The sequence below is a fragment of the Oncorhynchus tshawytscha genome, linkage group LG08, assembly GCF_018296145.1.
Source record: "Oncorhynchus tshawytscha isolate Ot180627B linkage group LG08, Otsh_v2.0, whole genome shotgun sequence".
Taxonomy (NCBI): Eukaryota; Metazoa; Chordata; class Actinopteri; order Salmoniformes; family Salmonidae; genus Oncorhynchus; species Oncorhynchus tshawytscha.
This window is the reverse complement of record NC_056436.1, coordinates 62,156,200-62,181,184: the sequence shown is the minus strand read 5'-3', so window position 1 is coordinate 62,181,184 and position 24,985 is coordinate 62,156,200. Positions and strand designations below refer to the sequence as shown.

The window sequence follows — 24,985 nt, the reverse complement described above, 5'->3', positions numbered from 1 at the left end:
CTACTAAAATATGGGACATAAATTGCACACCATTAACAATTTTATTAAAAAAGTATTACAATAAAACCCATTAATGCGAACATTGACTGTACAAAGCTGTTTCACATGGTACAGGTATAAATATTGAAGCCCCACACAGTGATGCAGTGCCAATCCAAACTTTTGCTTGGGACAGATACACATTTTAATGTCTAAAAATGCCAGTGTTGTCAGGAAGATGTTGGAATGGCATCAAACTTGTATGAAACAAATGTCTTTCAATCTGCTGTTAACATGAAATATCAATGGGGACGCTGAATACTTAATTACAAAATTGGGAAGAAAATAAGGCCGTTCTCCAAAATCTTCACGCAGAACTCAACATGTGATAAAAAAAAAAATGGACCTGCAAATTACACACAACCAGAAACAAATGGCTTCCAAAACTGAGTTTACCCCCCAACTCAATACAGATACATGGAGAAAAGCATGTCTACATAGGAATTAACTAAAGGATATCCAAAAGTGGTTTCTGTACTGTAGTCCAGGATGAGGATTGTGTCCTAACAGACATGCATAGTGGAGGATAATCCATTATACTTATAAATGACTGGTAGCACCACTTCCATAGGAAATTCAATTTGACTTTGTACACGATACAAAAAAATTGCAGGAGGGAGGTGTTAATGGTTGCTTGGTTCCAATACAAACCATGTTTAGCATTTCCACAGGTACGGAATCACTTTTTATGAGTGGGAGATTCATAACAATGAGCTATCCCTTTGGCAGCATACTACTGCTGTATAGGGGCAATTTTAATTTCATATAATTAATCCAAAGAGGTTTACAGTTAAAATCCATTCTGTATGGGGTCCTTGCCCTATAAATCAGGTGTTGGAAATAATTTTGCCCTGGGGCCAGATGGACTTTGCAAAGTCCGGAGGGCCATACAAAACATTTGTTATTAGAATTGGCTGCTTGTTTAACTATGACTAAATTAACTAGTGGGAGGAGAAAATATCAGATCATATTTGGTTTCTAATTGTCAATGAATCTTTCATAAATTATTAGTTTCAAGGATTTATACTACATGCTGTTACCTTGGAAACACCTTTTCCCCCAAATAAAACCCATTCATGATGTTTATACAAACATCACATTTCAAATAGATTACTTATTATGCAAACATTATCCAAACATAACCTGCATATTATATTTACGTATACAAAACCACTTTCAAAATGTTACTGGGCCAAATAGAAAAGTGAGGATATTTAGCATGATGTGTGAGGTGTGCTTGTAGGATTCATCCCTTTCAGAGGGAAATTGTCTATAGCCTGCTTTTAGGAAGCAGAAGCTTCATGACATGGACCAATCTGGCGGTCACGCTGTGGAGAGCTCCACCCCACTGTCACACACTCCGCTGTCCTCCCATCCGTCCAGCTTCAGATCACACACACGTTCTGATACACAAAGAGAGAGCGATAAGGGGGATTAAGAGCAGGGGACTTCTTATCCAAGATTATTCTATTGAAATCACATAAGGTATAATGGCTGTTGTTTTTGAGCTTACCTAAGAGTTTTGTGGTGCTTTGGGGGGCTGGTGGAGCCTGTTCTGTTTCACGCAGTGCCCCCTCCAGTACTGTCAAAGCAGAGCAGTTCCCTACAGTCCTGAGTCCCTCCAAAAGGTCCTTGACCTTTCCTCCAGACACCTACAGACAGTGGCATAGAAGTGTAACATATCAAGTTGTCACTTGCACAACAACAGTTAAATGCCTTTCTTGCAAGAGCTTATCCCAACAATAGAGTAATCAATATCAGTAGTACTAAAAAATAAAGTACAACAAACAAGAAATAGAGAGCAAGAAAGTAAGGTATATACAGGGCCAGTTCCAACACCAATGAAATACATATAGGTAGATATGTGAGTGTGTAAACATTTAAATAAAAGGGTCAACTCAGATAGTTAAAAGTGGCTACATGGACTATGTAGCAGTTTTATGGCTTGGGGATAGAAGCTGTTCAGAAGCCTGTTAGTGTCAGACTTCATGCACCGGTACCGCTTGCCGTGCAGAAGCAGAGAGAACATTATGGCTTGGGTGGCTGGATTCGAACGATTTTCTGGGCCTTCCTTTCACACTGCCTGATACCGAGGTCCTGTACGGCAGGGAGCTGAGCCCCAGCGATGTACTGGGCTGTCCGCTGTATCACAACATGCCGAGATTGAGAGTCCCATAAGGCAGCGCACAATTAGCCCAGTGTTGTTAGGGTTTGGCCGGGGTAGGCCGTCATTGTAAGTAAGAATTTGTTCTTAACTGACTTGCCTAATTAAATAAAAGGTTAAATAAATACAAAAGATTTTTCAAAGATTTGGACACCAAGGAACTTGAAGCTCTCGACCGGCTCAACTGCAGCCTTGTGGATGGGGGGGTGCTCACAGCCAGTTTCCTGTAGTCCCCGATCAGCTCCTTGGTCTTACTGACGTTGAGGGAGAGGTTGTTGTCCCGGCCCCACAGATAACTGATCTCCTCCCTGTAAGCTGTCTCATCGTCGCCGGTGATCAGACCTACCACCGTCGTGTCATCAGCAAACTCGATGATAGAGTTGGAGTTGTGCGTGGTCACCCAGTCGTGGATGAACAGGGAGTACAGGAGGGGACTAAGCACCACCCCTGTGGAGCCCCCATGTTGAGGGTCAGTGTGGCAGAGGTGATGTTGCCTACCCTCACCACCCACAAGGGTGGTGGTTTAAAATGCTAGTAAAACTAAGTGCATGCTCTTCAACCGATTGCTGCCAGCACCCTCCCGACTAGCATCACTACTCTGGACGGTTCTGACTTAGAATATGTGGACAATTACAAATACCTAGGTGTCCGGTTAGACTGTAAACTCTCCTTCCAGACTCACATTAAGCATCGCCAATTCAAAATTAAATCTATAATCGGCTTCCTATTTCGCAACAAAGCATCCTTCACTCACGCTGCCAAACATACCCTCGTAAAACGGACTATCCTACCGATCCGCGACTTCGGCGATGTCATTTACAAAATAGCCTCCAACACTCTACTCAGCAAACTGGATGTAGTCTATCACAGTGCCATCCGTTTTGTCGTCACCAAAGCCCCATTTACTACCCACCACCTCTCGTTGGCCAAACCCACTAAGTCTCTGCTAGGTAAAGCCCCGTCTTATCTCAGCTCACTGGTCACCATTGCAACACCCAGCCGTAGCACGCGCTCCAGCAGGTATATTTCACTGGTCATCCCCAAAGCCAACACTTCCTTTGGCTGTCTTTCCTTCCTGTTCTCTGCTGCCAATGACTGGAACGAATTGCAAAAATCACTGAAGCTGGAGTCTTATATCTCCCTCTCTAACTAAGCATCAGCTGTCAGAGCAGCTTACCGATCACTGTACCTGTACACAGCCCATCTGTAAATAGCACACCCAACTACCTCATCCCCATATTATTACTTACCCTCTTGCTCTTTTGCACCCCAGTATCTCTACTTGCACATCATCTGCACATCCATCACTCCAGTGTTAATGCTAGATTGTAATTATTTCAATTTATTGCCTTACCTCTTTATTCTTCTACATTTGCACACACTGTGCATAGATTTTTATATTGTGTTATTGACTATATGTTTGTTTGTGTGTAACTCCGTGTTATTGTTTTTGTCGCACTGCTTTGCTTTATCTTGGCCAGGTCGCAGTTGTAAATGGGAACTGGTTCTCAACTGGCCTACCTGCTTAAATAACGGTGAAATAAATCAAAATAAAAGGAAGTCCAGGATCCAGCTGCAGAGGAAGGTGCTCAGTCCCAGGGTTCTAAGCTTGGTGATGAGCTTGGATGGGACTATGGTGTTGAATGCTGAACTGTAGTGTATGAAAAGCATTTCCACATAGGTATTCCTCTTATTTAGGTGGGTGAAGGCAGTGTGGAATGGAATTGAGGTCTCCTGAGATGTGGGGAATAAAGGCGGGGTCAAGGAGAGGTAGGACATGACCGTGAATATGCCTGCCAGCTGCTGGAATATCGTCCGGCCCCGCGACCTTAAGTGTTGACCGGATTAAAGATCACGTCGGCCCCGGAGAGCGAGATCACCTAGTCCCCTGGCTCGGTGGGGGCCCTGAAGCACGTCACCATTCAGCAATTGAGTCAAAATTCAATCGAAGTGTTGAAAAAAGTCCCCAAGTTTCCATGAGAACATATTCATTCACTTTCTGTTCTGATTTTAATTTAAGGTGGGAGAAATCTGACCAAGAAAGAGGACAGACTATGAAAGTGAAATTTCAATCTTACAATGGCTGTGTGACTCACAAGCCCTATATTTCCCCCTCATGTCTTTGCTTTAGGTTGGGATAGTGGGTGTGTACCTCGTAGCTGTCCAGCAGCGTGCTTGCGGGGGAGGAGCTGAGTCTGAAGGCACTGTTGAGGATGCCCAGGCCCAGTATATGTGCCAGCATCTCCCAGCCATCCTCCGGGCACTCCAGAGCCTGGCATAGTGCCCGCTTTGTGTCTGAGCCCAGGCTCTGCATGTCACCTACAGAAATATGACATCGTTGTACTCCACAATGGACAAGAACCAAGATGAGACAGCAGGAGAACCCCATGGCTTAAGCTGTAGAGATTACAATGAAGGGGCTTGTTTAAACTGAAGTGCGTGAACCAACCTTGAGGGGGGACGAAGACGAAGCCGTTGGTCTCGGGCTTGTACTCTTTTCCATTCAAGATTTCCAACACCTAGAAGCACAAGGAAGAGAGAGAATATTTAGCGAACGTTCCAGTTGATCAAAGGTCAATTCTCAAAAATGCTTTCAACTCTTGAATTCACACACCAGTAGTTTCAAACAGTCATAAAATTACTTTCATAGTAAAAAAAGTAAATGTGAGAAAGGACTGTAGCAATATTAGTCAGCTGAGTGACATGTGACCATAGAAGAACATTGAGGTTAATGACAAACACACAGAACCCACCTCAGGAGTGGCAGCCATGTTGAGAGGAGTTGTCCCTGGGATGTAGCCTTCGTCCTCTTCCTCATCCACACAGCAGTCATGCTCTCTGAAGAACAGGGGCTCAAAGTTCTCTTTGTGAGGATCGGCACCTAGACATGAAAAGATTGATAAAGTCCTTTCTGTATTTGAGCTAGGACTATATTATAAAAAGGGGCAGTTACAGAGCAAACATCAAGACGGTCATCAAATTGAGACATTTGCACAAAGGGGACAGTTTGAAGAAACGTAGTCCCACCTGCAGCCATGAGGAGAGCGGTCAGCTTGACAGAGCCCCGCCCTGTGGCTGTATGGAGAGGGCTGGAACCGTTGTAGGTGCAGCAGTCCACATCAGCATTCCCCTAGGGAGAAAGAGAACACTGTCAACACACACACATCTTACGCCCACGACCATCACAAGGAAAGGGCTACTTGGGTTGTGTTAGTTTGACTATACTAAACATACTCTAGGTCTCCCATCCAGGTATTGACCAGCCCCAACTCTGCTTAGTCTCAAGATGCCAGCAGAAAGACGCAGGGTGGTAGGTATGGATGTAAGCAAGGCTTCTACAATATATACCTCCAGTAGCAGGCAGCCTGCCAGGGAGACGTTGTCCAGCTCAGTGGCCAGATGGAGCGCCGTGCGGCCGCAGCTCCTCTCCTGGACCTCCACACTGCCCCCGTTCACCAGGAGGTCCCTGAGGGAACACAGGCTGTTGGCAAGCACAGCCAGGTGGAGGGAGCACAGTCCTGGAAGATAAAATCAATGTCATACTCCAGTGGACTCTTCACAATGTACTGTGTGTGTGTGTGTGTTGTACCTGCTGTGTTGGGGAGGTCCACTAGTTCCACTATCTCTCTGTGTCTCAGTAGAAATCCCACCATACCTCCCTCCTTCTGCTGGGCGGCCAGGTGAAGAGCTGTGTTTCCGTGGCGATCACACAGAGTGACATCAGCCCCAGCCAATAAGAGGGCCTCAGCTGCCGCCTTCTGCTGTGTTATCACCGCTATGTGCAAAGGAGTCTGGTATAGAGGGATAAATACGGGGTTCGAATCAAATCAAATCAAATTTTATTTGTCACATGTGTATTTTACTACCTCAGATCACCACAGAATATTATTATTTATTTAACTAGGCAAGTCAGTTAAGAACAAATTCTTGTCCGTGTGTGTTTGTTACCTGGTAGAGGTTGTTTCTCATGTTAAGGACCTCCTCTCCAGGCAGGGCAGAGAGGACCTGGGCTAGACTCCTGACTGCGTCTGTCTGGCTGTGGATCACCCCCAGATGGAGACCACTGGAGAAACAGAGGACAGGCACAGATTGGCATGTGCTACTGGAGAAATTATGCCACATTTCAGGGCTAAATATCCTATTGGCATCAATGCAGATGGACACAAAATGGAGGCAAATTAATGCAGATAGAAAAGTTTGAAAAATGCAGGGACGGTTATATTTCCATTAAAATCAGGTCTGAAGTGATGGGAGAGGGGACGTACGTGTCACCGTTCTCATCCTGAGCAGTCATGAGCTGGCGCTGTGGAGCCAGCAGGTAGCTGACGTCACCAGTGACGGCGTACTGGAAGAGGGCTTCAGCCTGCCTCTCAGCAACATCCACCAGCCTGGCCACCAGCACACACTCTGTACACAAATATAAAAACACTGTCATTGACTGGATACACAACCCCCCTGCTTCCAACACACACGGTCACACACCCTGCAGTGGTCTGCACCCTGAGGCACTGACTCACTCTGGCTAATCACTTTACAAATGTCTCGGTTGACCTCACCTCCAGTCCTGTGCCCTGGTCCTAGCTCCACACCGGCCCCGCTCTCCTCACTCGTCTCCCCAGCAGAGGCATCCTCTGACTTGGCTCGGACCCCCACCACTGTCCCTGAGGCCGGGTCATCATCCATGTCACTGTCATCACCACTGTCCTCCGCTCTGCCTTGTGGAGCTGTGTTGAGAGGGAACATGGGTTGAGCTTCATTCCTATCCTGAACTGAAACAGAATTGATCTCTAAACCCTGGAAAACAGACAGACACACTCACCATGTTTAATTCCTGCCCCGCCACCACTCATGCCAGGGGAAAAGCCAGAGTTGTAGCTGGTGCCATAGTTATTGTAGGTGGAATAGCCCTGGAAGAAACCTAAAATATAATAAAAAGTTGTTATTTTGGCCTAAATAGACAAAGCTTTTGAAATGGTACTTCATCTTGTGTTTAGGACTTTTATGAGACATTACCCATTTGAAGTTGACATGGCTTGTCTCGTTCACCTTAAATCACATTTCATTACATTTATTCATTTTTGTACAAATTAATGACATAAGAAACATGTTTGTTGTACCTCCTCCTCCCCCTGTAGCGGGACCCCCCCCCCCTGGTCCCCGGTACAGGCCCCCTGCTCCACCGTGGCCGCTGTAGTCCTGGAAGTTAGGCAGGGTCTTCTGTCTCTTCCTCTGCACTTCTTCCTTATCTGAGGATGAAGACCAGGGGCAAGACGAGCGGATTGACTTGACAGAATAATGGGTTATGTTCAATTTGAAGAATGGCACAAACTACAGTGGGTTGGAATGGAGGCCAGCATGCACAAGGGTTCTCCAGAAAGTGGTCTGGAGGTGTTTCAGACCGGCTCACCTATGATCTGCGGATGGTAGGTGAAGGGCTTGGGCTCGCTCGTCTCATTGTCCGATTTACGCTTCAGCTGCACAAACACCGAGGTGGGTTTCTGGAGGTTCAGGTCTCTGTATTTGGGGGTCTTGAAAACAATGGCAAACTGTGGAGGGGGAAGAGGGTAGAGATTTTACTCATGGTTAGGTTATAGTACTGTTACAGGGGAGGAAATGGACTTCATCGGCAACTTCTGTGTCACTGACCTGTCGGTGGACATCGGTGGGGGAGAAGTCCCCAAAGGCCTCCCATGTCAGCCCTGTCTCGTCATCCTCATAGAAACGCACCTGGATGTCATCTGTCGCGACAGAGGGAAGATACACTGTCACAACTCCACCTTCAAACTAGGAGTAAAGTAATAAACTGGCGATGTGAAAGATATTGGAGGATAATACAAGTTCACGAGAAAAAAAAACACTTCTTCATTATCCAAACCAACAAGTATGTGCATCAAGCCTTCAAGTGTTGCAAGGTATCTTTCACGTGTCATCGGTCATGGAACAAAAAGGAAATGTCAACATCTTTCCAAGGAAACCAGGAAATGGTGCTCTACATCTCCAGACAGGAGTATTTGAATATCTCTGAGAAATGTTTTGACTGCACCGTACACTTCCTCGACAAGGAAACTCCGGTCTTAGGAAAGCCACTGTGTGCGCAGGCATCTGTTCCAACCCAACACTAATACACCTATTTCAAAGAATCATTGAAAATCGTAGTCTTGAGTATGGATTGTTTGAATCAAGTGTGTTAGTGCTTGGCTGGAAGAAAAGCCTGTAGGACAGGAATAGGAGATCACTGATTGAGTCTGATAAGCATGATACTCAGTGAGGTAGAATTACTGGAGACTGGAGATGAGGCTCTTTGTTTGGAAGTCAAACAGCAGAGCCCAACAGAGACTTGAACTTCTGTCCCAAGAGAGGATCTTTCATTCCAGGGTTGTTGATGTTTTGCCAACCGACCAATGCAGATTTTTAAAAAGGAAAACATAGCGAGAAGGACAATAGGCCACTACAACTCTCTTCCTCTTACCACATTTGCATAACAGATGGGGAATTCCCTGAGGTTGGAAAAGCAGGCCGGAGGACTTCCTTCATGAGTAGTACAGTGTGATAAATGATGATGTCACAGAGACATGTACCGGGTTGATTTTAAGAGCCAGCTAGATAACGCTTCAGACAACACGTTGACAGTTAGATCTTCATGATAAAGTTGTCTTGATAAATCACACTTGGGAGAATAGATGGTACAACCATGGCGCCTGCATCTTACACCGGTTTCACACTATCGTGCTGACCCAAATGGTACCGGCTCTGATATTTTCCTTTCCAGCAACTATGGTGGATGCGTAACCATGCCAGCGCAGTACAGCTCAGCTCAAGGTTGACTCAGCTGTGGAGTGTGAAAAAGGAACTAGTGTACCTTTCTGAACCTTGTCACAGAGCAGGTAGACCTCCTCTCCTCCCGTCACACAGCCAGCTGTTCGGTCCATCCGCACTATCTTCAGGTTAGATGCATTTGGAGCTTCTGCAGACAGGACAAGGGAATAGAGAGATGGTCAAAAGGGTCAACTCAGATCTTCTGTTTAGTGCAAGCAGAATTACATTTATATTTATTGACAGCTAATATGTAACAAAAAAAAGGTATTCTTTGTGGTGCACCATCCCTATTGGATGCCTTGCAAATCCTTGAAATTGCCCTTTGTCATCAAATTTCAAACCACCATTTTGTTTGTTTCTCTTCAAAATCTTTTCTAATTTAAAGAAACCCCAGACACCCCAAATGTGAAGAAGAAAGGATGTGACATCCACAAACTGTGTGGATGCTTTCACGCAGTAAAGGGCTGGCATCATGAAATGAAAAGTGGATGCCTAGTTTCAGCCTTGGAGAGGAAGCCGAGTGACAAATGTGATGTAGAGAAAGATAAACGCACAGAGCTACGCAAATGAAACCAGGGCACACAGATATGGTTTAATTTCAATACATCTGTATAACTCTGAATAAAAACGTGAATTCAGTGATACACTGCATAAAGGCACGAGAGTGGTTCTATTCATTTGTTCAAACAATAGTCCCTTCCGGAGTTTCATTAAGCTGAGGCTCTTGGTCTTATAGCTACTGGGTTGCATGTAGCCTGATATGGTGTGTTTCTATGGTGAGGTGAGGGACCTTTGTCATAAGATGGACTTAGAGAAGGGTAATAGACCACCCTTCACTGGTAATGTAAAGAATAAACAACGGTGGACAACAGAGACTTCTTATTGGGTCATGGCTAGCTAGTTAGCTAGCTAGTCATTGTTCTGTTGGGGTCAGAGTGCAATGGAAAGCGCAGCACAAACGGCCGAGTGGCTGTGGCTGTTAGTGACTTACTGCTGTCGAAGATGGGGTCTGATATGACGGGGTCCAGTCTACGGGAGAAGCCCCCGTCACTGTCTGGGAGGAAGGCTGTGAACATGAGGCGCACCACGCTCAGGTCCATCTCTTTAGCCTGGTAGGACGCTGCGCTGCTGATCAGATTTCTCTGGTGATCTGAAAACACACACACTCACAAAGGTTGAATGAAGCAGGCAACGCATAAGTTCACATACAGTTCCTACAGTAAGTATTCACACCCCTTGACTTTTTCTACATTTTTTTTTGTTACAAAGTAGGGTTGAAATGGATGCCAACAATGTACACAAAATACTCTGTAATGTCAAAGTGGAAGGATTTATTTATTTTTTAAACAAATAAAAAATAAGACACTAAGATATTTTGATTAGATAAGTATTCACACCACTGGGTCAATACAGGTTAGAAACACCTTTGGAAGTGATTACAGCAGAGAGTCTTTTTGGGTAAGTCTCGAAAAGCTTTCCACACCTGGATTGTGCAACATTTGCCCATTATTCTTTTTAAAATTCTTCAAGCTCTGTCAAGTTATTTGTTGATCATTGCTAGACAGACATCTTCAGGTATTGCCATAGATTTTCAAGCAGATAAGTCAAAAATGTAACTTGGCCACTCAGGAACATTCAATGTCATCTTGGTAAGTAACTGTAGATTTGGCTTTGTGTTTTAGGTTAGTGAAAAACTCCCCAGTCCTTGCCGACGACAAGCATACCCATAACATTATGCAGCCACCACCATGTTTGGAAATATGAAGAGTGGTATTCATTGATGTGTTGTGTTAGATTTGCCCTAAATATAACACTTTGTATTCAGGACAAAAAGTTGAATTCCTTTGCCACATTTTTTACAGTATTACTTTAGTGCCTTGTTGCAAACAGGATGCATGTTTTGGAATATTTGTTTTATTCTGTACAGGCTTACTTCTTTTCACTGTCATTTAGGTTAGTATTTTGGAGTAACTACAATGTTGGTGATCCATCCTCAGTTTTCTCCTATCACAGCCTGTAACTGTTTTAAAGTCACCATTGGCCTCAGTGAAATCCCTGAACGGTTTCCTTGCTCTCCGGCAACTGAGTTAGGAAGGGAGCCTGTATCTTTGTATTGACTAGATGTATTGATACACCATCCAAAGCCTAATTAAACAGCTTCACCATGCGCAAAGGGATATTCAGTGTCAGCTTTTTTATTTATTTTATTTTTTACCAATGCCCATCTTTGTGATAACTTCCCTGGTCTTTGTGGTTGAATCTGTGCTTGAAATTCACTACTCGACTGAGGGACCTTACAGATAATGATTGTGTGGGGTAGAGAGATGGGGTAGTCACAATTTTTTTAATTGCACACAGAGTCCATGCAACTTATTAAGTGATTTGTTAAGCAACTATTTTAGGATTGCCATAACAAAGAGGTTATATACTTTTAACTCAAGACATTACAGCTTTTCATTTTGAATTAATTTGTAAACATTTCTAAAATTCCAATTCCAATGACATTATAGGGTGTGGATCAGTGACACAAAAATCACAATTTAATGAATTTTATATTCAGGCAGTCACACAACTAAATGTGTAAAAAGTGGTGTGAATAGTTTCTGAAAGCACTGTATGCAAAACAAAAAATATTCTTTGTGCTCTGCAGAAATATAATCATTCAGTCCATCGTCTTAAAGGTGACTGACCAGTGAGCTCTCGGGGGATGCGGAACTCTCCCTGAAAGGCGTCCATCTCGGGATGGATGACGATACCGCAGTTGTAGCCCATCCTGTAGGCCTCAGACATACGGTCCTCCAGTGTCTTACTCACGTTCTTCTTGGTCACGTGGAGGATGCCCAAGTTGGGGAAACTGTCACATGGAGATATTGATTTATATGTGGTACGTTTTTAACCCTGTACGCTTGTGGAAATAGGCCTATATGGATACCACCAAATTGAAATGTTTCTAATAGAAGAACTATGAAAATGCATATTCATGACCATGGAAGCAATTGAAAGAGAACAATTTGGAGATTATGGGGAAAATATTAGACGAAAGGTGAGGACACAACAGTTCACCTGACAACAGTGTAATGTTTGGATTCAATGTGCATTTTACATTTACTGTACTTTTCACAGCATTTGTCAATGATTACAAGGATTTGAGTGAGAGGTCTAACTGGTGTCTCTAAACTGTGCACAGTTCCCAAGTCATTTCAAAGCACTTTTATGACTCAAGGAAAGAGCCTTCAACTATAAGGTGCTTTTTCCCCTTCTTTTTTTGCTCTCCTAGCTTTGCCATTGAGGAACTGAAGCGAGCACACTTGTAGTTTTTTATTTGGAACACAGTCGTGTCCCCACCATCACAAATGTACTGTTGTTGTTTACGCAATCCAAAAACATTCCATATAAAAATCACTATTTGGGTCAGGTGGCCATCATTTGAAAGCGTATTATATTGCCAACATGGCTAGCTAAATTATAAAATAGGATCTTACAGTGTTAGGCTTTCAAAAGGCATTTCAAGAACATTGCAACTTTGGTGCGCATAGAAAGGACAACCCAGGCTATAACGCATGTCATCTTTCTAAATGTGGATGAAACATCATTATAAACCTTGATACTGTAAATGGCATGACTTTTCTTGATTTAAAGCATTTCCCTCAGTCAGACAACAAATGTGCAAAAGTTGCCCAATTTGCGGGAGGGACGGGGGCATCTTCTTGTCACGTGCGGTGTTCAAGTTTATAATGGCTGTCAGTCAAAAGCTCTGACATCATGTATAGCATGTTACTGTACAGCCACTGCATTCTAATTTAGGCGCTTACCAATGCCAAAATCTGCAATTTCAACTAGAGGTCGACTGATTATGATTTTTGAACGCCGATACCGATTATTGGGGGACCTAAAAAGCCGAACCCGATTAATTGGCCGATTTTTTTATTTGTATTTTATTTGTAATAATGACAATTACAACAATACTGAATGAACACTTATTTTAACTTAATATAATACATCATTAAATTCAATTTAGCCTCAAATAAATAATGAAACATGTTCAATTTGGTTTAAATAATGCAAAAACAAAGTGTTGGAGAAGAAAGTAAAAGTGCAATATGTGCTATGTATGAAAGCTAATGTTTAAGTTCCTTGCTCAGAACATGAGAACATATGAAAGCTGGTGGTTCCTTTTAACATGAGTCTTCAATATTCCCAGGTAAGAAGTTTTAGGTTGTCGTTATTATTGTAATTATAGGACTATTTCCCTCTATACCATTTGTATTTCATTAACCTTTGACTATTGGATGTTCTTATAGACACTTTAGTATTTATTGCCAGTGTAACAGTATAGCTTCTGTCCCTCTCCTCGCTCCTCCCTGGGCTCGAACCAGCAACACAACGTGAACAGCAACCCTCGAAACAGCGTTACCCATACAGAGCAAGGGAAACAACCACAGGCTCAGAGCGAGTGACGTTTGAAACGCTATTAGCGCGCGCTAACTCGCTGGCCATTTCACTTCGGTTACACCAGCCTCATCTCGGGAGTTGATAGGCTTGAAGTCATAAACAGCGCAATGCTTGACGCACAACGAAGAGCTGCTGCAAAACGCCCGAAAGTGCTGTTTGAATTCATGTTTACGCGCCTGCTTCTGCCTACCACCGCTGAGTCAGATACTTAGATACTTGTATGCTCAGTCAGATTATATGCAACGCCGGACACGCTAGATAATATCTAGTAATATCATCAACCATGTGTAGGTAACTAGTGATTATGATTGATTGATTGTTTTTTATAAGATAAGTTTAATGCTAGCTAGCAACTTACCTTGGCTTACTGCATTCGCGTAACAGGCAGTCTCCTTGTGGAGTGCAATGAGAGAGAGGCAGGTCATTATTGCGTTGGACTAGTTAACTGTAAGATTGTATCCCTCGAGCTGACAAGGTGAAAATCTGTCGTTCTGCCCCTGAACGAGGCAGTTAACCCACCGTTCCTAGGCCGTCATTGAAAATAAGCATGTGTTCTTAACTGACTTGCCTAGTTAAATAAAGGTGTTAAAAAAATTAAAAAATAATAAAATCGGCAAAATCGGTGTCCAAAAATACAGATTTCCGATTGTTACGAAAACTTGAAATCGGCCCTAATTTAACCGGCCATTCCGATTAATCGGTCGACCTCCAATTTCAACCTATATACAGGGTGATACAGGCTGTTAATGGGAAGGGCTACGTAAACATGCAAGAAATAACACCACAACGACGTACGTTCAGGTTAGATGGGGAAACCCTAAGTCAGAAATATCATCACTACATCTCAAAGGAAGGGCCTATAATCATCTTATAAAAAGTCCTGACATGTCTGCAATGTTGTCAATAAGTAAGCATATTAAAACTTGTTGAATGCACCAGTAAGCTAGCTGGTGTGTGTGTCAGCTAGAGAGAGAATGGTGGAAACAAACACCTGATGCTGGAGTCTTTTGGCTGTAGGTCTGCGATGCAGATGCCCTTGTCACACTGCTTGCCCACCAGACTGTGGGCATGGAGGTGGGCATCTTTAGAGTTGGTCACCAGCTGTACCACCACACGTGCCATCCCCTGATAGTTACAGATCTGCAAAGAGGGAGACAAACACTTTTTAGACCAGATATTAGAACTACAGCCCCGGGAGCCAGACTGATAGTGACTCATTCATTCATTCATTCATTCATTCATACATACATACATACATACATACATACAACAAGCATTGAAAAAAAAACAGTTGAATATGCCAGTCCAAATGGTAAACAATATCTGAGCGATGAATCGACCAAATGAAAACATGAAGGAAAGGATGGATGAAAACAGTGTTCCACATGGCTCAAGTTGACACTCAGGGTTAGGGTAGGTTGGGAACCTGTCTTCGCACACTTTTTAAATAAGTGACCAGAGTTATTTTTTATTAAACAACAGTGAAAGCTCGTGTTTTCCATTCCTTTTAACACGAGTCTTCAATATTCCCAGGTAAGAAGTTTTAGGTTGTCGTTATTATTGTAATTATAGGACTATTTTCCTTCTATACCATTTGTATTTCATTAACCTTTGACTATTGGATGTCTTATTGGCACTTTAGTATTGCCAGTGTAACAGTATAGCTTCTGTCCCTCTCCTCGCTCCTCCCTGGGCTCGAACCAGCAACACAACGACAACAGCCACCATCGAAGCAGCATTACCCATGCAGAGCAAGGGGAACAACTACTAGAAGGCTAAGAGCGAAAGACGTTTGAAACGCTATTAACGCGCTAACTAGCTAGCCATTTCACTTCGGTTACACCAGCCTCATCTCGGGAGTGGATAGACTTGAAATCATAAACAGCGCAATGCTTGACGCACAACGAAGAGCTGCTGGCAAAACGCACGAAAGTGCTGTTTGAATGAATGTTTACGCGCCTGCTTCTGCCTACCACCGCTCAGTCAGATACTTAGATACTTGTATGCTCAGTCAGATTATATGCAACGCAGGACACACTAGATAATATCTATTAATATCATCAACCATGTGTAGTTAACTAGTGATTATGATTGATTGATTGTTTTTTATAAGATAAGTTTAAAGCTAGCTAGCAACATACCTTGGGTAACTGCATTCGCGTAACAGGCAGCCTCCTTGTGAAGTGCAACGAGAGAGAGGCAGGTCGTTATTGCGTTGGACTAGTTAACTGTAAGGTTGCAAGATTGGCTCCCCCGAGTTGACAAGGTGAAAATCTGTCGTTCTGCCCCTGAATGAGGCAGTTAACCCACCGTTCCTAGGCCGTTATTGAAAATAAGAATGTGTTCTTAACTGACTTGCCTAGTTAAATAAAAAGGTATAAAAAAATAAAAAAAATTTTTTTTAAATCGGCGCCCAAAAATACAGATTTCTGATTGTTATGAAAACTTGAAATCGGCCTTAATTAAAAATCGGCCATTCCGATTAATCGGTCGACCTCTACATCCAATCCGAAACGCCTCGGCACGGAAAACCCCTCAGCAAATTGGTTAATAAGCATTACTTGGCACAAAAGGTCCCATAAAAATCTATTTTGTATTTTCCCAAATTCTGTTTTAAGATTTTATTTTCGTGGTTTGTGATTTTTTTCAGTTACTGCTGAAGCACATGTCATGACAGAGTTAGCAAAACAAACCACACCCAATTGATAGAAATAATCCTGGATTAACATTTAATTGAGAATGTTTTTGGGGAAAGTCTGTCTACCCACAAGACGGTTATCATTATCGTCACTAACTGGCTACATACAGATTGGTAGACAAACGCGCAACCAAACAGACAGAGGGGGGCAATATTGCTGAAATTAATTGGCAGATGGTTTAAAAAGCCAAATTTAACACTAACCGTGGCTAACCAGGGGTGGGATAATGTCAATGTGGCTTTGATTGGATAGTAGCCAATGATAGCGTGAGCTTTGTTTGACATTTTGCGATGGAACATGTGAAAAAAATGCATGTATTTCAGAATTGATTTGCGAGCTACTCGTAGGTGGGCTGCGAGCTACTGGTAGCTCTACCTGTTGGGAGAACCCTGCTATAGACGAATGCCACTGAACTTGGCCTTCACTTCGCCTCTTTCTGGTTCCCCGAGACAAAATTAGCCTACATACAAAACCAACCCAGTTCCTAGAAACAGCACGTGTTGTTAGACACAGTAGCCAGCGGGTGAGCCTGAAGAACACATTTAGAATTTGCCTAGGCCTACCTAGAAAAGTCTCTAGCCTGCACTTGAACTCAAATGTCTCTTTCCTCAACCCTGTCCTTAACCACAGCATATACTACTGTTCAAAAGTTTGTGGTCACTTAGAAATGTCCTTGTTTTTGAAAGATTTTTTTTTTTTCGTCCATTAAAATAACATCAAATTGATCAGAAATACAGTGTAGACATTGTTAATGTTGTAAATGACTATTGTAGCTGGAAACGGCAGATTTTTTATGGAATATCTACATAGGCCCATTATCAGCAACCATCAATCCTGTTTTCCAATGGCATGTTGTTAGCTAATCCGAGTTTATCATTTTAAAAGGCTAATTGATCATTAGAAAACCCTTTTGCAATTATGTTAGCACAGCTGAAAACTGTCGTTCTGATTAAAGAAACAATAAAACTGGCCTTCTTCAGACTAGTTGAGTATCTGGAGCATAACCATTTGTGGTTAAGGACTTTCTTCTGAAACTCGTCAGTTTATTCTTGTTCTGAGAAATTAAGGCTATTCCATGCAAGAAATTGCCAAGAAACTGAAGATCTCGTACAACGCTGTGTCCTACTCCCTTCACAGAACAGCGCAAACTAGCTCTAATCAGAAAAGAAAGAGGAGTGGGAGGCCCCAGTGCACAACTGAGCAAGAGGACAAGTACATTAGATTTGAGAAACTGACGCCTCAAGTCGTCAACTGGCAGCTTCATTAAATAGTACCCGTAAAACACCAGTCTCAACGTCAACAGTGAAGAGGCAACTCTGGGATGCTGGCCTTCTAGGTTTAGTTCATCTGTCCAGTGTCTGTGTTTTTTTTGCCTATCTTAATCTTCTTTTTATTGGCCAGTCTGAGATATAGCTTTTTCTTTACAACTTTGCCTAGAAGGCCAGCATCCCGGAGTCGCCTCCTTACTGTTAACGTTGAGACCAGTGTTTAAAAAGCTAATTGATCATTAGAGGACATTTCTAAGTCGCCCCCAAACTTTTGAAAGGTAGAGTACATATAAGGTTTTCTAGAATATAAGGACTAGAATACACCTCCTCCCTTGGTTAACTATTTGGGTTATAGCCAGACTGCTACGCGCTCTCCTGCTTACATAGCATGGTAGTGTGGTTTTTTTGTGTAAGGAAATACAATTTAGAAAAATCTAAAATGTACTCTCAGGGTTATTGGCTCTTAGCCTGTGCAGCTAGTTCATTCATAACAACTTAATGACTAAATTACTGAAATGTAATGGCTGACTGAGTGAAGCTCAGTTAGGAGCTGCAGTGTGATGGTCACTGTGTTGTGTGTATCATGTGGTTATTCAGACACTTTCTCTACGGGGAAAATTAGTCTCTCGCATCAACAAAACACACGCATACAATCACACGCAACAAGCATTCAAAATGGTTGAAAATGCCAGTCCAAATGGTAAACGATATCTGAGCGATGAATCAACCAAATGAAACCATGAAGGAAAGGATGGATGAAAACAGTGTTCCACATGGCTCAAGTTGACACTCAGGGATAGGGTAGGTTGGGAACCTGTCTTCGCACACTTCTTCATACGCCACCAGATCTATTTTCAAACAACGGTAAAAGGTCAAGTTCAACTAAAGATTCCCAGCCAATCCAAAACTCCTCGGCTTACCCGTCGCGGGGATCCCCCCCGGCTTACCCGTCGCGGGGATCCCCCCCGGCTTAACCGTCGCGGGGATCCCCCCCGGCTTACCCGTCGCGGGGATCCCCCCCGGCTTACCCGCCGCGGGGAACCCCCCCGGCTTACCCGCCGCGGGGAACCCCCCCGGCTTACCCGCCGCGGGGAACCCCCCCGGCTTACCCGCCGCGGGGAACCCCCCCGGCTTACCCGTCGCGGGGAACCCCCCCGGCTTACCCGTCGCGGGGAACCCCCCCGGCTTACCCGTCACCAATTCTTCACAGAAAAGAGAATGTGCATTTCTCTTCAGTGATCAGATATGCATTTCATGCAGTTGAATAACTTTCTATGACACACAGACCAACGTCTCAGAGTTCTGTTCTGACTAAAAGGAAGCCGACATAGATAGTCTAGATCTAACAATAGAATGTAAACAACATTATTGATCTGTCAAAGGCTGATAACATTAATTCAATACAGCAACAATGACGCATCAAATAAATGATTAACTCTGGGAGTGACTTATGTATGCTATGAGCTTATGGATATCAACATATGTAATGGACACAGGGGGAGGTAAAGGTATGCCATCTAACCACTTTGAAATCTTACACATGCTTCCTGGTCAAAATTAATACCACACTGTAGACCAGGGTTTCCAAACTCAGTCCTGGGCCCCCTCCCCCAACCCCCCAGGTGCACATTTTGGTGTTTGCCTTAGCAACTACAGAGATGATTCAAATAATGAAAGTTTGATGAGGAGTTGGTTATTTGAAACAACGGTGTAGTGCTAGGGAGAAAAACAAAACGTGTACGGGGGGGGGGCAGGACCGAGTTTGGGAAACCCTGCTGTAGACGAATGCCACTGAACTAGGCCTTCACTTCGCCTCTTTCTGGTTCCCCGAGACAAAATTGGCCTACATACAAAACCAACCCAGTTCCTAAAAACAGCCTGTGTCGTTAGGTGCAGTAGCCAGAGGGTGAGACTGAAAACACATTTTGAAGTTGTCTACCTAGAAAACAATCTCTAGCCTGCTCTTGCGCTCAAATGTATTTTTCCTCAACCCAGTCTATAGCCACAGCATATACATATCCGGCTTTCTAGAATATACGGACTAGAATATAACTCCTCTTTTGGTTACCTATTTGGGTTATCTTACAAGGTGAAAAGTGAGGATGCAGTGAGAATGCTATTTTGTTGTCCTTGTCTTACAGATCAGATTCAATTTAAATTGCCCCTCCAGGGATGGATGCAAGCACTGACTTGTGGAGAACTCAGACATTCTGTACTGTCGCCGCACATGAAACATTTGATCTCAATCCCAAAGGCTAGAGTATAGAGTCATATTAAAAGCTTTAGCTTCACCGTTCAAATAAATACACAGGGGAGCATGTATGTGGCACAGAAACAGAACTCATATCAATGCACTGTGTGTCTTCTTTGTACAGATGCACAACATAGGCAGTGGGCTACATGTGCCTGCACAACCTCTAGAACAGGTTTGAGAGAATACTTTCTTCGCTCTGAGGCAGTCGTTTCATGTCTGAGTCTGTCTGAGATCGTGGGGGCGAGCTGAAAATACTGTTTCCTGTCGGAGACGCCACTCAACAGTTCCTAGTAATTACCCCTATGACACAGGAGGAAAATCCCAAAAGGCTTGAAACAAAGTAAATGGCAGGTCAGATTTATATACCTGTTTTCAAACACCTAATTTTCAAAAATGTGCTCTCAGGGTTATTGGCTCTTAGCCTGTGCAGCTAGTTCATTCATAACGACTTAATGACTAAATGACTGAATCGTAAGGTCTTGACTGGCTGGCTGAGTGACAGGCTCAGTTAGGAGTTTGAGTGTTACTGTCACAAAGGTTCAAATCAATTTTTTTTAAAGCACAAGAGGGGATTTCCCAGAGTTTATTCTGAACATAGTTCAAATTGTCTAAGATAAATTAATATTTGTGGTGTGTGAGTGAGACTGGATATATTTGCATGCCATGAATGGATTTCTGTCAGGGTGGGCCTGTAAATGTTAGTTTGAAATACAAGCGGAACTGATCATAACTTTTTCCGTTTATGCATGAAAAAAACGATTAAATCTCAAACACATAAATTCCTAGGAATCGCAAGCAGAATTCCTACTTCTGCTTGTTCAGTTGGAGGATCAAAGGAAGGGGGCCTCTCGAGTGGCGCAGGAACTACATCGCAGTGCTAGCTACGTTACTACAGATCCTGGTTCGATCCCTGGCTGTGTCGCATCCAGCCGTGACCGGGAGCCCATGAAGCAGCGCGCAATTGGCCGGTTGGGTTGTCTAGAAACTCCTGTGGTGGGCCGGGCGCATTGCACGCCGACACGGTCGCCAGGTGGACAGTGTTTCCTCCGACACGTTGGTGCGGCTGGCTTCCGGGCTAAGCAAGCATTGTGTCAAGAAGCAGTGTGGCTGGTTGTGTTTCGGAGGACGCACAGCTCTCGACCTTCGCCTCGCCTGAGTCTGTAAGGGAGTTGCAGCGATGGAACAAGACTAACTACCAATTGGATACCATGAAATTTGGGAGAAAAAGGGAGAAAAAACATGATAATAAAGGATGGAAGGAAGGAGTGAAGGACAGACAGCAGGCAATAAGAGAACAGAACGAAGAAAGTAAAGGTGGGGAGAAGGGAAATAACTAAGGAAAGAAAGGAAGAAGGAAGGATGGAAAGCATGAAGGAAGAAAGGAAAGAAATTATGACATAAGGAAGGACATGTTGGTGGAGCTTACCTTGATATTGGGATAGGACTTTCTGTTCTTCTCACTAGAGGCCCCTGGTAGCCCGCCGTGAGAAGGTCCCTCACAGCCATAACGAAACCTGAAGCCCCGCTAGAATAGACATAGAATACCTTTAATGACACTCAACTGAACACTTTTCAATACCACTTTGAAATGTGATTAAATTCGAGTTTGGAGTCTAGCTTGTTTACGTAGCCTGTGGTGTAACTGAAAGAAGGAGCACAATGACGAAAAGGGTTACCTGTTTAGGCTGTTCAATGATTTGGAGGTAGGGCCCATCTGCTGTAACTAAGAACAAATAAACAATGGTTTATGTTAGTTTTACAGCAGGACTGGCCAACCCTCCTCCTGGAGAGCTTCTGTACTGGGTGTGCATACAGGCTTTTGTTCCAGCCCTGCTCTAACACAGACGATTTTGTGAACTAATGAGCTGGCAGTGAGGACATTGACTAGCGGAATCAGGTGTTAGAGTGGCGCTGGAACAAAATTCTGCACAGCCAGTAGCCTAGCTCTCCAGGACCTTCCCTCTACTAAACAAGCATATTACTTTTCCCCAGGTGCTGTGGTAGAGGATGTATTTCAAGTCAGATAAGAAGCAACACTGACAAAGGGTGTGAACCTTTTAGGAATGCGGGCCAGGGCTATCGTCCGTGTCAACAAAACATCTTCTGCTCTCTGTCTCAGAACATCTTCCTCCTCAAACAACTTAGCTGAGCGAGCCTCTTCCCCTTCCTGCCTAATGTAGGGCCCGCTGCCTAAGCCACATCCTCCCACTGACATAACCTCAATCAAGAACCTCATCTGCCAAATGATGTTCGGCTTCAGATCTCTATAGAACAGACAACCTTCATCCAGACATTCAAATGTGACATTTTCCTTCAGCTCTAAGAATGGAGCATTGCACTGTCACAAGATGTCTTGATCCATACTTGTAAGATTAATGGAGTAGCTTATCGGGTATGTCCATTCATCTAGACTGCTCTTGAATATGCCAGTTCTGGGTACAGAGATAGGTATCCCCAAAGAAAGTAGTAATAAAATATATGTATTTTATATAGCTCTTTTCATTACAAACAACAATCTCAATGTCGCTTTGAACACAAAAACAACTGTGGGGATCTTGCTGTTCACAGTTGATGGTCTTTCGCAGCTTCATATGTCTGGGCAGTTCAAAAAGGCAGACAGCAGCAGTACCTTGAACCTTATTGGCCTATTCCCACAACCACTCTTGCATAAATATCCACTCCTAGTCTCACTTAAACCTTGGTTTTAAATCAGCCCTCTTGAGACCAAAGGAGAAGTGAAAGCACAGAGAAGGAGAAGTACACTTTATGTCTACATTTACAACTCTGCAATATCATGACATCATGAAACTGAGTTCAGAAAAACAACTTTTTCCATAAAAGAACAGAGGTGGCAAGGAAGAGCTTACTCTCTACAGTGAAAGTACTCTCCAATTTTAGGCTTTCATTAAATGACATCTTTAGTTAGGCCCATTTCATCTCTATTTGGGTATAAAGGCCTAAACATGGGGCACATCTGAAGGGGACAGATGGGTGCAGGTAATCAATATAGCTCATAATGGGTTTATAAAGGGGGTCATGACTTCTTACCTGTCCGGAGTGAGTTGGAGTGTGACATGGGAGGGAAATTCAGGGGATCCCATAGTGGATCTATGTCAAAGTTGTACTACAAGAAAAGACAAGAGAGAATCTAATTTCAATGACAAACGTAGAAATGTATGACTAATATCTATGAAAGAGACACTGGCAAACCTATGTCAGATGAAGAGATATCTTTAGCCACCGTGTTAACCTCTCCTTTAATATGGGCTGTTGTTCTGATGTGCTATATGTTTATAGGGAAATTGATTTCTTCTTAAAACTCAGTGACAAAAGATAAAGCCTACAATGCATATATGACAAATACAGAGATTCAGTGTCGACATTGCGTGGACGTGAAACACCTAGCTTACCGGTTGGTGAGGTAGGTAAGGCTCCTCTTCTGCCATTGTGTCTGAGAGAGAAGACAAAGACCTTGAGAAAAGTAATTGCTTTATAAGCAATAGTGCACATATGGATATTACATTCAGTTATATCAAATTACTTACCGGAATTAAAGATATAATTGATTTCCTGCATCTGACCCAATCTCAAATGTGGCCTGATTAAACAGTTCTCGTTACATTTGGATTTGCTACTGGTAATGCTCTGTGCATAAACCACTTAGCTAACTAGCCAGTTCAAGTTTAATAGCTAACTAAAACAAGTGTCAAGATAAGAGAGGGTGTTGCTTTAGCTAATTTAAGTACATTTTCCAATAGCCCCATAATGACTAAATAAAGAAGAGCAAACTGGCTTTATTGGCTTTACTTAGCTAACTAGCTAACTACTTCATTGTTTGATTGTGGCTAGCAAACATGCTAGTCGATTATACTATTTTAGTTGGCTAGCATACATGCTAACTGGCTAATAAAGAGGAAGTGGACAAGGCTAGCTACCTAACTGACTTGGTAGCAAAGTTATACCAGCTAACGGTAGCTAAGCTAACTATCAATATACTTTCTAACTTAGTTACTCATTTAATTGAAACATTGTAGCCAATGCTTACCTTCGGTCACAAATGTGATTCCTACATCAACATGAAAGTCCAAGGCAATGGCAGTCCCAATCCAATCAGTTGAGTCGAGTTTTGCACATTATTGCGCCATGCTTGCGACCTGAACTCATTTGACCTAATCAAACATGGACAGTATCTATGGTAAATTGTTCATATTACACAATCAACTAAATATGTCAGTACTAGCTAACAAAGGACATCGACTTATACAGTTGTTCAGACACTTGACTTCCCCACTAGAAATTTCACTGCGGTCAAGTGAGCCGACACTCGCAAATCGCAGCTAAGCCATCTGCGTTTGACTTTACTCCTGAATTTCGATGCGCGAATACGCAACACTTTAGGGTATCACGTGTTTTCTGAAACTGAGTAGGATGCACTTTCATGCACAGATGGAGACGATAGCTACAAATCATTCCAAGCAAACCGTTTGAAGCACACGTATTTAATCTTCCATAATCAAAATTATAAAATTTCTCGCTTTATCAAAACTTTCTTTGATATTCCGGTTAGAGTATGGCTGCAGAAGCTGCAGTAGCCTAGCGTGTGTGCTGTTTAACAAATGTTAAATTGTGAAAGCAAGATGTGTTTACAGTCATGACATACAAACACAGCACACACACACACAGTTTCACAGCAAAATCTAAGTGAGCTTGATGTTTTTCTTCGTTTTTCTTTGTATTTCATTAAAGAGAGTTTAGAATTGTGTTTAAAGTGTTAAATAACTACATGTGTTTGATCTATCCTCAACAAAATGGTATCTTTATAAACCATACAAGGCCCATACTATGCCAGCTACAAGATTGGAAAAATACATTTACTGTATATTACAGTGACATTTTTTGAATTTCTTAATTCAATTTTAACACAGTAAATATGGATGGTAAACATTTTGTGACGAGTGTCACTAGTATATCAGTAATACAGTGTGATTAACATGGCGCACCATTGCTTCCTTGTGATGTCGGGGGAGAATTTGAAGAAGGTGAGAAGAAAGGAGGATGTACACCATTGAAGCCAATTAACAGAAGAGGAGCAGAAGAGACTCCAACCTGACCGCTGGAAGAGAGAACCAACTCACTGTACAGGCTTAGATTTGTTTTCAAGCTATAACATATATCATTTCATTAAATGAATAAAAAATACTAAAAAATATTTAAATTAAGTCAGTCAAAAATGATTATTGATCAACTAGTAGCATACGTGACAACATTTTTACCATTTATTTTTACTGTGTTA

General features: G+C 42.8%; 1 protein-coding gene across 2 annotated transcripts; it reads right to left on the bottom strand.

The window, feature by feature from the left end:
• Window positions 1-22: 22 nt before the first annotated feature.
• LOC112256149 (nuclear factor NF-kappa-B p105 subunit-like) lies at window positions 23-24,051 on the bottom strand. Of its 2 annotated transcripts, none has more exons than XM_042325738.1 (24): window positions 23,738-24,051; window positions 23,103-23,163; window positions 22,741-22,816; window positions 21,369-21,415; window positions 21,119-21,217; window positions 14,463-14,611; window positions 11,710-11,873; window positions 10,011-10,169; window positions 9,063-9,167; window positions 7,850-7,941; window positions 7,611-7,749; window positions 7,321-7,449; window positions 7,023-7,121; window positions 6,760-6,927; window positions 6,469-6,610; window positions 6,152-6,266; window positions 5,793-5,994; window positions 5,552-5,721; window positions 5,231-5,333; window positions 4,957-5,084; window positions 4,653-4,722; window positions 4,356-4,522; window positions 1,553-1,691; window positions 23-1,442 (listed from the first exon to the last, which is right to left on the bottom strand). In XM_042325738.1, the coding sequence occupies exons 2-24, from the start codon at window positions 23,136-23,138 to the stop codon at window positions 1,363-1,365; spliced, it is 2,778 nt and encodes a 925-aa protein (XP_042181672.1). In that variant the 5' UTR covers window positions 23,139-23,163; window positions 23,738-24,051; the 3' UTR covers window positions 23-1,362. The 2 variants fall into 2 exon arrangements, with proteins under 2 accessions (XP_042181672.1, XP_042181671.1); XM_042325737.1 differs by having other exon boundaries at window positions 23,103-23,143; window positions 23,738-24,050.
• Between the last annotated feature and the right edge of the window lie 934 nt (window positions 24,052-24,985).

Excerpts from the sequence above, each read along its gene's own strand:
- LOC112256149 (XM_042325738.1), bottom strand. The coding sequence starts at position 23,138 with ATGGCAGAAGAGGAGCCTTACCTACCTCACCAACCG. Across the intron at positions 6,267-6,468 it reads CAGGATGAGAACGGTGACAC|TGGTCTCCATCTGGGGGTGA; the intron begins GTACGTCCCCTC and ends CTGTTTCTCCAG. Across the intron at positions 5,334-5,551 it reads CAGGCTGCCTGCTACTGGAG|GGGAATGCTGATGTGGACTG; the intron begins GTATATATTGTA and ends CTTTCTCCCTAG.